The sequence below is a fragment of the Talpa europaea genome, assembly GCF_964194135.1.
Source record: "Talpa europaea genome assembly, chromosome: 1".
Classification (NCBI taxonomy): Eukaryota; Metazoa; Chordata; class Mammalia; order Eulipotyphla; family Talpidae; genus Talpa; species Talpa europaea.
In genome coordinates this window covers 156210869-156224696 of record NC_140073.1, presented here as the reverse complement: position 1 = coordinate 156224696, position 13828 = coordinate 156210869, and the positions used below count along the sequence as shown (strand labels likewise).

At 64.1% G+C, this 13828-nt stretch overlaps 1 protein-coding gene across 2 annotated transcripts in view; it reads right to left on the bottom strand.

The window, feature by feature from the left end:
• The window catches only part of AGAP1 (ArfGAP with GTPase domain, ankyrin repeat and PH domain 1), a gene marked incomplete at both ends in the record, with an annotated part of 360154 nt that extends 350081 nt beyond the window's left edge, over positions 1 to 10073 (bottom strand). For both annotated transcript variants that reach the window (XM_084255022.1, XM_084255023.1), the window contains one exon: positions 9911 to 10073. In XM_084255022.1, coding sequence (XP_084111148.1) covers positions 9911 to 10073 — 163 coding nt within the window. The remainder of the gene's footprint in view (positions 1 to 9910) is intronic.
• Positions 10074 to 13828: the final 3755 nt, after the last annotated feature.

Genomic DNA, 13828 nt, shown 5'->3' with positions numbered 1-13828 from the left:
CCCAGTAGACCCACAGCAGGTGCCGAGGTCCACAAGGGCGGGCGGGGGCTCTGCCGACTGAGCGGGGGTCCACGCTCACCACACTCTGCTCAGCAACTCCTGGGTCCACAGCCCGCGAGGGAGGAGCGGCTGCCTCCCCGAACAAGACGGCAGGCTCTCGGAGGCTCAGCCCCGGGGCAGCCAGCCTGCAGCCCACGAGACGGACAAGCTGGGCTTCTAGAGAAACACCTTCTAGAACCTCTCTGGGGAAAGCAGCCCTGCCGTCCAGTCCACACCCAGATCACATGCCGGGGGGCCCCGGAGACCCAGAGGCGCGCCACAGCCGCTGCCCGCGCCAGGGCCGCCCGGGAGAGCCCCCCGCAGGCGAGTTCAGGGAGGGAGCTCAGGCCGGACTTAGTCTGTGCAGGGTGAGGTCACCAGACCCCGCGGACGGCTGACCCAGGGCAGCACCAAACCCGACAGACACGGCCTCTCCCCGCACGGACAACCTGGGATGGCATCGAATTTATAAAGAGGCTCGGTCAGCGCGCAGCGACGGGGAGCCACAGAGCAGGCTACACGGCCGAAGCCACGTGACTGTGCTCTTGCCTTTCTCAGAACGCCTTGCTGTTCCCAGAGCTTGTGGCCTCGGGCGGCAGGGGCTGCAGCCATGGTGGTGCCGTCGGGCACAGGGCTAGGGTGGCTGCTGTACCCCAAGCATAAGGGGACCAGAAAGGCAAGCACGGGCTGCGAGACCCAGGTAACACCAAAATGTTCTAAGGGAAAATCCAGAAACAAGGCTCTGGAGCGAGGCCGGCAGGACACAGAGGCCACCACCACCCGGGGCGTGAGCAGCAGCTCGGCCATGAGGCCCCCTGGGGATACCGCCGCTCCTGGCAGCTCCCCCAACCTCTGCCACCACTTCAGAGGCTGCAGCGAGGGCGTGGCGGCACCCTGTTCGAGACGCCCGTCTCTCAGCTGAAACCACACATCCACCTCCACCTCACCAACCCCGGCCACCCTGTGCGGCCACGGCCTCCCTCCCATGCGAACCTCTGGGCTCACACCCCTCCCCTGCCCTACTCCCTCCATCCTGAGACCCTCTGGCCTGCGCCTCCACCTGCGTCTCTTGGGGTTCACCTGTTCTCCAACTTCCTCCCCCACCTGCCCAGGCTACCAGTTTCCTTAAAAGGCCCAGAGGCACCCCAGCTTTGAACCCAAGGGGCCACTCCCTTGGGACAGCTGAGGTGCTGTCCCCTGAGCAGCGCCTCCTTTCCCCATGTGGAAATCCATGATCAGCAGTTTCCGCCTGCCCCACCGAAGCACCCTGCCCGCCGACGGCCGGGCTGAGCTCTCCTCCACCGGGCGGGCCTCACCGAGCTCTCTCAGGCTGGGGAGACTCGGTTCTGGAGGATGAGTGCCCATCACCAAGCCCCCTGGAAAGCCCCCCAAGGCTTGGGACAAGCCCCCCAAGGATGGGGCTGTCTGGGACAAGGGCTGACTCCACACATTCACATGCACCCCCAGATGTAAAGCCCGCTTGGCGAGCCTGGAGCGCTGGATGACCCCGCTGTGGACCTCGTTCCAGCCACTTCCCAGACAGTGGGCGGTGGGGATGTGCGCGGCCGCCCACCCAGGCAAAGTCGACGCTTGCGCCTGTGAAGCCACTAGCGCGTCCTCCCTGGCACACATCCCAGAGCCGGGCCCAGGCCCCCCAGCCCTCCCTGGCCTTTGCAAGGGGGATGGGCAGCTCCCGGACACAGCACAAAGAACAAAGACAGTGACCCCCAGAGAGCAACAGCAGAGCTGGCAACACTTGGCTTGCTTTCTCTTTTGTGTCTTCAGCATAATTGTTACAAACACAGAAGCTGGTTAATGCTAATGTGAAACTACTAGGAGCGCAGAACAGCTTAGAACCAGAGTAAAGAAAAAGTTTCCTTTCAAACAGCAAGCAAGGCCCAATGATGTCCGAACCCAGGTGGCGAGCTGTGGGGCTGGGGTGGCCCAGGCAGGGGGAGGGCAGCTGACCAGAGCCTCGGCCAGCAGTCAAAGGCCAGGACGGGGTGGGGCAGGGACCAGGTGCAGGGGTGGGGCAGGGCAGGGCCTGGCCTGTCCTAGCTCCTGCCCTGGGTTTAAAGGAACCTGCTTCCCGGAGAAGGACCCCCCAGCAACCCCTAACACGGAAGGTGCAGTCTGGAGAAAATGACAAACGTTCGAAACCTGATATCTAACGCAGGCAGGAAATGCACTGGCCATTCAAACACTTGTTCACCAGCAAATAATGGAAAGAAAGAAGACCAAAGGCAGGAGGCAGCAGATCACCTGGCCCCTGAGAGTGGAGACGCCCACCCTGACCAGCCACCACGAGATTCCCCACCCCAGGGCCACAGCCCACTGGGTCGTGCCAGGCTGGACGCCCAGGACAGAGAAGCACCATGGCCCCGCCCCAAGCTGCAGGCACACCCCAATAGGAACAAGGACGTGTAGGCACCAAAAGGCACTTTCTGAAGGGGCAGAGCATGCTCTCCACAGCACCCCGAGAGCAGGTGGAGGGCAGGCGCGGAGTCCAGCAGCAGTGGGCCAGCAGCATCGCCTAAGCGCGCAGCACCCAGGGGGCCAGGGTGGGAGCCTCAGAGACTCAACCTGATGCTGCATCCACAAGGCCGGCTGCGAGGATGCCCTGCCTGAGGACTGGACACGCTTCCAGGCTGACCGTCAAATGCAGACCCAGAGGGCGCGGGCGTCTGAAGTGGTCTCAATCCCCAGCTCCGAAAGAAAAGACGCAGAACATGGGCAGGCCAGGCCGACAGCGCCGCTTCACAGGAGACACGGAGGCTGCAGGCATCTGAAATCAGGTCCCCAGCCTGACTGGAACAGGAGCGGTCCTGCTCCCTCCCCACCCCACCCCACCCCACCCCACCCCACCGGGTCTTTGAGAACAGCCTCAAAGCGGGCAGGCTGGCCCCAGAAGCACCTCCCTGGAGCACCTCGGGTCTCCCGGGGCAGCAGGGCACAGCTGAAAACAAGCTGTGGAATTTCGGGGTCCTCCACTCTTTCCAGATCTGTCTCCTCTTCATTGCCATCTCCAGCAGGCCGGCACCAGGAGAGCCAGCCCCGCAGGAGGCCACCGCGGCACGGCACGGCAAGAGCGTGCAAGGAGTGAAAAGAGAAAACGAAGGTGGGTCTCGTGGTTTTGCTGAAGGCGCTCACAAAAAAACAAACTTTTTCTAATCCCTTCCTTTCAGGTGGCCTCAATCCTGCACGACTGAGTCAACTACCACTCGAATGACAGCCGAGCTCGCTCCGGAAGCCCGTCTCCGGAGGACGCGCCGCGCCGAGGGGACGGGCTGGGGAGGGGCGCGCCCGGCCTGCTCACGCCTGGAGAATGCCGGCACTTTCCTGAGCCCGAACATACATCACCGCTGAGCAGGGCCGGTATCACTGGGAATTCTTTCCCCAGAGCCTTGAAAAGTGTTTCCCACCCTAAAAAAAAGCTCTCACCAGGCCGCTAATGACAAGCAGACGGCATGAGCAGTTTTCAAGATTAGACAGTTGCTTGTGTAGAAACACTGCACAAACACTCCAACACTGCAGCCCAAAAAAGGCAATCCCACCAAACAGCGGGAGAAGTGTGAAATGTGCAAATGAGCCCCTGGTTAAACAAAAACACCAATCTGTTCCCGGGAGCTCGGGCAGCCACCTGTTCCTGCGGGCGGCGGGTGCGGGTGACCAGTGGCGGCTGCGGTCCGCAGCGGGGCAGCCCCGGGGCCGGGTCCCCACCCTCCAGCCTATATTTAGTCTCTGGCTGGCACACAAGCTCTCCGCGGTTGCGGAGGGTCCTCTCCTACCAGGACTGGCATCTGCTCCTTTCCTCCCCAGCCCCCAGGCAAAGCCAAGACAACCCCTGTGATCTGATCAGCTGTGAGTGGGGTACACAGGGAGGGGGACTACACCCAAACTACCATGCCAGCCCTGCCCGGGAGGAGCGTCGCGGCAGCTCCAAGTCCCCACACAGCCCCGGCACAGGCTCCCACGCTGCAAACAGGAACCAGAAATCCAGAAATCCCGCTCGGCCTCAGAGGCAGAGCTCCCGGAAGGACCGGGAAGCCGAGCGCACACAAAGCCTTGCACTCAACCCCCTGCACAAAAATAACAGATGCTGCGGAGATTAGAGATTAACATCTGTAGGGAGCCCTCTGCGTCTCAGGCAAGGGCGCTTCACAAAGGGAAGGAATTATGCAGTTAAAGCACCAGCTCAGAACCCCAAACCCTGGATTTTAAAAATAACTAAGCCTGATCCGCTTTGCCAAACTCAATCACTTAAAGGAAGGACTCCAAGGTTGGGGGGGAGGCAGGAATACGGGTTTGTCTGAATGTTAAGAAACACGAGACCAGACCAAATCAGTAGTTAAAACAAGCCGGAGCGAGACTCACAAACTATAAACACCTGCAGGGCACGCGGGGCGAGGACGCAAAATAAGGGATTTTGTTCTTAACAAAATAAAAAGTGGTTGGGACAAGAAAGTGAGGTGGCAGGAACAGGCCAGGGGTTTTGTTTGGCAGGTTCCTGCAGCTGCTTCTGAGTCACTTCCTCCGGGCCCCCCCACAGGCCCCCTCACGCGCCTAACATAGCGCCCCTCTTTTAACTCCAAGGCAGCGCACGTGCCACAGGCCAAGTGACAGCCAAGGCTGAAGGACGCCCCCAAACAGTTCACAATCGCCACAAGACAGAAGGAAACTGGCATGATGGGGCCCAGAGGCGGCTCAGCTGGGCGCCTCCCTCTGGGGCCCTTGCCTTCACCCCACCCCCTCCCTCCCCACCCCACTGCACGGGTGCCGGGCATCACAAGGGCAGAGGACCTGGGCCCCTTGGCACCTGGGATGATGCCCCTCCTCCACTGCATGCGGCCCTAGCTGCACCCTGGGCTGCTCACACCTGTCACCTGCGTGGAAGGCAAGAGGAAGCAGCCCCCGCCCCGTGAAGATGCGGGAAGGCGGGCCACAGCGGCGCTTCTCAAAGTGTGGTCCTCGGACCAGCAGCCCCGGCACCCTCGGCAAGCCTGTGAGAAAGCTCGTGCCCAGCGGCTGCAGGTCTGGGAACCAGGGGTGGACGGGAGAAGGGGGGGGGTCTCCCAAGCCCTCCGTATGACCTGCCTGCACACTCATCCCCGAGAACCAATGCTGAAGACACTGCAGACGTCAGCGTCCAGTCTGTCACATACACGTCCCCAAGCGGTGCTGATCCCGTGTCCGAAACCCACGGACACCGGCACGGGGCAACAGCACCACGGCCGGGGTCCAGGAGCACCTCTTTCTCTTCCCCTACACACGCCATCTCGTCTCCCCCCGAACACGACCCAGCATTCAGCCTCCGTGCCAGGTGGCCCGCTGGGCCCAAGCGGTGCCCGGCCGAACCCGTGCGGTCCCGTGACCGTTTCAAAACAGCCTCGCTTCTGCCAAAAGATGGACACTGTCCACGTGCCAAGGAGGAGCGAAAGGACCCCAGCTCTGGAGGAAAAGCACCCCTCGGCAGGTCCTCCCATCGACGAACAGGTCCTGGGCCTGCGCCAAGGGCCCGACGGGACACAGCAAGTGACCGAGCAGCGCCCAGGGCTGCGGGCAGGAGCAGACCCAGGAAACGGGCTGGGCAGGCAGCCAGGGTAGGGGCGGGGGGAGACACTGACCCCAGGCTGACCCCAGAGGGTGAGCCCCAAGCAGACAAGGGGGCATTTCCCAGAAGTGACCACAGTGGGCACAGGGACATCGCGCCTGGAGGGGAGCCGGGTGGCGATGGGGCTTTAACCTGGACGCAGCTAGCAGCCATCAGTCACCTCCAGGACCCGCACCTGCAAGCTTTGATTAATACAGTTGATGCCAACCAAGAGGAATCACACGCAGCCGTGGCAGGAAGGTGTTTGTCCCCAACACCCGTAACACCAGGCTCGATCTACTCCTCTACGACAGAGGCTCCCACAGAGCCCTGCCGAGGTGGTTGTCTGGACAGAGGCCGCCGTGCTTGTGCCGCCTTGTCCAGCCCTCCGTCGCGTGTCCCTTCGGAACACACCCAAGGATGGTTTGCCAGCGAGCTGGGGGACCCCACGCATACCCAGAGCCCCACTCTGTCCCACAAGGAGCTAAGAGTCGACCAGCTCACCTACCCCCACTCCCGCAGGGTTCTGCCACATTCTGGGCCCCAGAGGCGGCATCTGCGTCGTGGCCTGTGAGGATTGAGAAGATGCAGAGAGCACCCAGCACTGTGCCGGGACACGGAGCTCAACAGTTATGTTATGGGATTAAGTGGGGGCTCCTGCCCTGTCTTCCCAGGCCCCCCAAGTCCCAGGGTCAGCCCTGGAATCCCCCTGTGGCAGGGCCCTCACCAGGGATGCCAGGCAGAGTTCTCCTGCCGGCCACTGGACCGGACCACCGCTGGCCTCTCCGGAGCCTGAGCGTGGCTCCCCGAGTCTGCAGGCTGGTGCGAGGAACACGGGCAGGCGGGGGCTCGAGCCGGGCCCTGCCGGGTTATCACCCACGGCAACCCGGCGGCTGGCAGGCTGAACTGCGGTCCGCCTTCGCCAACAGAGGCCCAGCCTCAGAAGAACAAGCTGGATTTAACAAGAAGCAGTTGACTCATCTGCTCAACCCCAGCCACCCCAGACAGACGCTTTAAGGGAGACTCGAGGGGGAACCAGACGGGCTGCTGCACAGGAAGTCCCGGCTCCGGGCCCAGAGACACCCGACCAGGGCAGCCTCTCCCAGCTCGCCCGGCCCCCAGGGCACCCCAGGAGCTGATCAGGAGAGTCTGAAAACCATAGACAATGTGCCCTCTTAAACTTCAGGGTTGTTTATTTGCCGGGGAGGTGGGGGCGGGGGGGGGGGTGAATAAATCTCTCAAAGTCTAAATTAAATAGCTGAAAAAACTGCCTAAAGTAAATGCTTCAAAACAAGACTGAGTGCAAACCACAGTTCCTTTGCCCTGGGGGTCTGGGGAGCTCCTGCCCTGAAACACACGGGTCAGCCCACCCCGAAGAGATTTTCCAACCAGGCCCGCTCGGAGCCCGAGCCTACTCACCCTTCCCCCGGACAAGGTCAGCGGCCAGCCCAGGGCGGCCACCAGCACGGGCGGATGGCACCACGGGGAGCGCGCGTGCGCAGGTCCTCAGAGCACGAGGGGAGCTCGAACCGGGCTCATGGGTCCTGCCACTGACTGGCGTCAAAGACGCGTGTGCAGGGGTGGGGAGAGGCCGGCACTTTGGCAGAGGCACGAGTGCCTTTACACCCCTGCTGTGACGCGCACGGGGTTGTATTTTAAACGCAGCCCGCGCTGTCCTCCACGCACAGGTGGGGCAGAGCTGGGAGCGCTGCTGCCGGGCACCCCTCCACGTCCACCGTGGGCTCCCGCAGACACACAGCAGCCTTATAGCCACCCAGCGCCCCCGGAGCAGGAGCGGATGAGCCACACCCAGCACGAGTCCCCAGCCACCCGGACAGACTCTGTAAAGGAGAACGGGGGGGGGGGGGAGAATAGAGGGGTTCCCCCATCTTGGGAGAGCCCCAAGTTCCTCCTGCAGCTTCCTCTTCTCACACATTGTACCACCCTCCACCCCACCCCCATCCAAGAATCCCGAGTTCCCACACAGCACCAATGCGGGCAGACGCTGCCGGCGCTGGGAGCCCTCTCCTGCATGAGGGACACACATCAGAAGGGCAGGGCCCCCCTGAGGAGCGGGGCTGGGGGGCTGCAGCCCCGGCACTGCGCAGGACAGACCAGGCTCTGAATGGCCTCAGCCCAACCTGCAGGTCACTGTCCCTCCTGACGTCCCTCGACACAATCTGGAGGTAAAGAGGCCCCGGTTCCTCTCTCTGGGCCGGGCCGGCCACACGTGAGATGATGAAGGAAGAGTGTTTCTGCTCAAGTTCTGTACAAACGCGAGGAGGCATCATCACTGACACGAGCGCGGGGAACAGAGGCCAGTTCGGGGGGGTGGCACTTAGCCCCCCTGGCCTCGACCGGACAGACCACCGGCCCCGACAGGACGGACGGTGCCTCTTCCCCCAGAAACATCACAGCCTCGCCACAGCCGCGGCGGCCAGCGCCCTTCACCAGTTCCGAGGCTGATCAGAAAGGACAAGGACCCGCCAAGGAGGGACACAAAGTCTCACATCACAAAGGGCTCCTGGGGCGCCCACGACCACCACCCGGGACCCAGCCACAACGTTGCAAAAAAAGAGAGAAACATGAGGCCACATCCTCTTGCTAGAAAGTCAGACGCCTTTGCCTTTGCCTGCAAGAGCCGGAGCCCCCGAGCCGCCTCCAGGATGGGCGGCGAGGACCAGGCACCGAGATGCCCACTGGGCGAGGGCCCGCGACACCCGCCCTCCGGCCAGGTGCGTCAGGCACTTGGCACGGGCTTGCAGAGTATTTCATCAGACTGTGGCGGCTGTCGGAGAGCTGGAAAGAGACCAGCGAGACAGGCACAGGGCAGCTTTCACTTTGCATGACAGAGTGGGGACCAGTTCTGGGGCCGTTCTGCAACAGCCCCCACCCCTGCGGGGCCAGGACCTCCGGAGAGGCCTGTCAGAGGCACGTGGAGCCCCTGCCTCTTAGGAAATCAGGAAGCTCTTGCCAACAGGGCAGCCAGGTACAGGGTGAGCCAGCCACACAGAGGCTGCAGCGCGGCTCAGAGCCCCCTGGGGTGCAGCCATCCCTATGGACGATCGGCCATCGGCAGCCCGGTGGGGACTCTTTGCCAGGACTGGGCCAGCCGAATGCCAGGCCCAGCACCACCACGTTCACCTCCTCCGTCTCACTGGCCCAGGGTCAGCCCAGACTTTTTGGGGCTGGCAGTTCAGACTGCAGGACGCCAGAGCAAAGTCCATCTGGGTGGCTCCTTGTGCCCCTGGATGGAAGGGAGCCGGGACAGCAGCGTCACCCACCCATACCGGGCACTGGAACCTTCTCAACGTTCCCAACAGCAGCCCTCTGGCCTTTGGTTAGGACAGTTTTGTAGCATGCACAACTGACCCCACAGACCCTTCCCCATCATTAGCTGGGGAGACACCCTCTGATGGTGGAGGGGGTGTCACTCCACATCCCCAGTGCACCTCCCACCTGGCCCCTGGGGAGAGGCTTGGCAAGGACCAAAGGGACAAAGCAAGGAACAAGCCAGCAGTCTGGCAGCCGCGAAACAGGAGCCCCTGACCAGCCAGAGAGGACATACACCCCGAGAGGCAGACTTCTGGGCACCTCAGCACCTCTCCCGCAGGTCAAGGCCCTGCCTGGGGGCTGGGGAGCCAGCGTGTGAAAGTGAGACCCTCAGGCTGAGCGCTGCTGCGCACTCGGGCAGCCTCCCAACACGGCCCGGGGTTTGGGCAAGAAAACACGGGCGATGCCAGCCTCTGCACAGGGGCCGGCGGACCCGCACGGCCACCCCAGCCGCCCGCAGTGCCGGCTGCGTCTGCCCCGCGGTGCCCCCGACCTGGCAAACGCAGAGGGCCCCGCTCCACCTGACCCCGCAGGCCAGAGTCTCACTCCAGCGGCGGCACGTCCCAAAACGCGCCCGCAGCGTCCCGCGATGTCCAGCAAGGCGCTGAGACCTGGCCCGTAACCTGCCCCGGCCGGGCGGCGCCGAGCGCTCCAGCTGCCCCCGGGGTCGGCGGGGACGGTCACTGGGGCGCCCCCCGCCCCCCTCTCGCCCGAGCGAGCTACGGCCCTTTACCGTGACAGCAGCGGCGATCCATCTTCCAGGCGGCCCTCGCGGGCGCTCGGGCCCCGGCCTGCCCCGGCGCGCGCCCGGCCCGGCGGGCCAAGAGGCCCCGCGGCGCTGGCCGGCGGGTGGACACCCGCGCGCACACACCGGCGCGCCCCCGCCGCGCCCGCCCCGCGCCCCGCGCCCCGCGCCCCGCGCCGCCCGCCCCGCGCGCCCGGCCTCACCTTCGATGGCGATGACGTGCTCCCGGATCTGGTTCTGCAGCACCGGCTCCTCCACGCGCTCCAGCAGCTCGTAGATGGAGTAGATGTTGGGATGGACCGACTCGAAGCGCTGGATCTCGGCCCGGATGGCAGCCGAGTTGGCCAGCTGCTGCTGGTAGTTCATGGTGCAGGCGCCGCGCCCGGAGCCGCGCGCCCCCCGCCGCCGCCCCGCGCCCCGGGGCCCGCGGGCCGCCGCAGCCCCCGGGGAGCCGGGCCCGCCGCGGCGGGCGGAGGAGGCGCGAGAAGAAAGGCGCGGGCGGCGCGGGGGGCCGGCCCGGGCTCAGTTCATGGCCGGGACGCGCGGCCGGCGAGCGAGCGGCCCGGCGCGGTCAGCGGGCCCCCATGGAGCGCGGCCGCCGGAGGAGCTCGCGGGCGCGGGCCTGTGCGCCGCCGCCGCCTGCCCGCCTAGGCGCTGCCCCGCCGAGCAGCCATTAAAGCCGCGGCCCCGCGCTCCGCGCCCCGGGGCCGCCCCGGCCCGGACAGTGGCCGCGCTCGGAGCGGGGCGCGCGCGGGTCCGCGCTCTGCTGCCCGCCGCCCGGCGCGCCGGGGCCCCCGCGCCCGCCGCCTGCGCGCCCCGAGCCGGGACCCAGCCGCCGGCGCCGAGCTAGCCACGGAGCCCGCTCCGAGCGCCGCCCGCCGCCCGGCCCCTCCGCGCAGCCCCGGCCCGTCCGCCCCGCCCGCGCCCCGCCCGCCGCCGCTGCGTCTCCCGGCGCTTCCCAGCGCGCCGGCTCCCGGGAAGGGCGCCAGGCCCCGCCCGCCCCGCGGCTGCTGGGACTTGTAGTCCGCGCCGCGCGCCCCGGCCGCGGGAGGCCCCGGGAGGCCGCGGCCGCCCCGCGCCCCGCCCCCCGCGCGCCCCGCGCGCGCCCCGCGCCCCGCCCGGCCCTCGGCGCGCCCCCGCCCGCGGGCTCGGGGCGCCCCGGCGCCGGCGCCGGCGGGTGCCCGGGACGAGGGCGGCGCGAGAGCGTCCCCGGGAGAAGCGAGTTTCCTCCCCGAGATGAAGAAACTTGGCCGCGGGGCGTGGAGCTGGGGCGCGCGCTGCGCGAGCCACCGAAGTGCCGGCCGGAGCCCCCCGCCGCTCCCGGCGTCCTTGCTGAAGATAAGAGCCGCCAGCTCCGGGGGCGCAGCCCCCCACCCCGAGGCCGCCCGCTCTGCGTGGGCCCCAGCGCCCCCCCACCGCGCCCCACCTGCGCGGAGCCCCGCGCGCAGCTCTGGTTGACTCCAGGCCGCGGAGATGGGGGTCATAGCCGGATTGTCCCGGGCCCTGTCATCCCAGAAGCAGGAGCAGCAGCGGGACAGGAGGAGGTGTCAGAAAGGGGGAGAGCCTGGAAGGTGTCACGGGGTGGGCCTGGAGCCGGAGGAAGGGTCCTGGAGCCAAAGCTCGCGGCTGCAGCAGGCAGGAGGGCAGGGAAGTGGGTTCTGCCCTGGGGCCCCAGAAAGCGCAGTGGCGGGGCGGCGCTGGGAGATAATTCGTTGGTGCCTTTAAAACCTCTGGTGGGTGCTTGTTGGTTACAGCAGCCGCTGTGGGAAAGTCAGCCGGCCCTGGTCTCCTGTGCCGGGCCTGGACCCTCCACCCGGCCAGGTCTGCGTCCCCCCTGGAACACCAGCTGCCGAGGGCCAGGACTTCCCCGGGTTTGCTCCTGACTCTCTCTCCAGCACCTGCCCCAACTGGGTGGCACACGGTGGGTCCCGTGAATGGCTCCCCCATTAAATTGTAATTTCCACGAAGACAGGGACCAATTCTCTTGTCGGTCACTGTGCTTGGCCATATTTATTGTTGGGGCAATGAATATACACTACGGTAGGGAAGGAAGAGCTATCTGGCCTCAGGGAAGACCCCCCTCCTCACGCCAGGCAGTTACTGCCCAATAAGTGTGACCTGAATTGAAATGAAAGTTTTGCCAGCCCCGGGCACTCACTGGGAGATCACGCAGACCCATCCTGGGTGGACACAGCCAAGACGCTGGCCATTTTTGACAGGACGGTCCTGGAGCCTCAGATTAGCGAACGGAGAGCTCGCTGGGAGTGCAGCTCTCCCGGCAGTGACTTTCTGCTGTCCCTGTAAGTGTCAAAGATACTTCAGTCATTCTGCACTCACTCAGCACCTCCTTACTGGCCACCTGCTAGCTCCCAGGCGGGGACTGTGCTCCGGGGACACATGGGTGGCCAAGCCGTAGCCTTCCCAAAAGTGCTGACAATCTCGGGGACAGCCTGCTAAATGGAAAGGGGACTGTGTTGATTTAGGGCTCCATTTCTGAACCCCACACTGGCCCTGTCACAGAGTAGAGAGAGGCTGTGTGAAGGCAGAGAGGACGCAGGTCCACACCCACACGGTGGAAGAGGTGGCCCAGGACTTCCGGTCATTCTAATTTAAAGTGTGAGTTCAGGGTTGTTGTGCAGTGACCACCCGTGGGCATATGTGTTCCCCTAAAGCAGGGTGACCTGGGCCTCTGTAGAAATGACTTTGGCCATCACCTTAAACATCAAAATGCTCCCCAGCTCCCAACCTGGAGCTGCTGCCCTCACATATCACTGCAGAGCTAAAACCATCTCTAAGATTGTCTCCTCCTGAAGCATTTGTCTCTGAGAGGTGTTTTAGACAATGTGTGACAACGTGTCTCTGGGTGTTGGCTGCTGTATCCGTTTGTCTGAGCTCCCCTGGTTTCATTACATTGCTCTGCACACTCAGGGAGGGGCCTCCAGTTTTCTGTGGGGTGTGTGAGCTGTTTCTGTGGGGGGTGTGGGCTGTTACATGACAGAAGCGGTTCCTTTTTGTGGTGTCATCACTGGGAGCTTCTTGGGCAAGCTGGGCGTGAGGTGCTTTGGAGAACCAGGGTCTTGGGAAGGCTCGGGGCTCTGGGTCAGGTGGGGAAGGTACCCATGAGGGCAGAATAGGCGAGCAGGGGCCAGGAGGAGGGGCAGTTCAGACAAGATTCTTTATCTTGAATTTGCCCCTGCCAGATTTTTTCCTCTCTGTTGAAACAACTCTGGCGTGAAGTCCAGAACACACAGTGTTTGTAGTTTTGCAGCCTGGGCATCACTGAGCGAGGCTGGGCTCTTCTGGAATGTTCACCTCTGCACCACGAAGCTCTCATTCTCCTCATGCAGCCCAGCGAGGCCAGGCGTGAAGGTCATGTCTGTCTCTTGGTGGAGTTTCAGGAGAACAGGCCCCAGTGGGCAAGCACATCCTGGCCTCTGCAGCTCCTCTGACATCCCCAGAGCCCCAGCCAGCTACAATCTGTGCCCAGAGCCAGGGGAGAGAAGCGCCCCACCCACGGCATCAGGCCCTTTGGCACAGGTGTGGTGTCCTGTCGCCAGGCAGCAGGTAGAGCTGGCCTTGGTCGGTCACACCATGTTCAGTCACGTGCGCAAGTCATTCCTGCACCTGTACTCCTCGCCCAGGTGATTGGCCCAGCCTCCTCACGGGTGCCTGAACATCAAACGCTGTGCCACTGGAGATTTGTTCAGAAGGGAGCATAGAGCATAGAGCGCCGTAAGCGTCAGTTTTCTTAGCTGTAACGGGTGGATTATAGCCCCTCTAGGACAGGATTATTACAGCTAAGGGAACCACAGCCAGTCAACACTCCCACATTTGCAGAGTGAGGAAGGAAGTGACCGAAGAGCCGAATGCAGATCAGTTTCACTCCTCTCCTCCAGGGCACGCAATGGAGAGGCAGCACCCATGTGCAGATCCCAGGTCACAGGAGGCAGCCCAGGACACGAGACAGGATGGGTCTTTAAAGCAGTACAGAAAGCCCCGCTTTACGATCCGTCCACTACACGATCAAAGCACTTTACAATGAGTTCTTCTTACTAAAATAGAAGTCACTTCGCAACCTCACGTTGACATGACGATTGCCGCTGACTGGCCCGTGGGGTTGG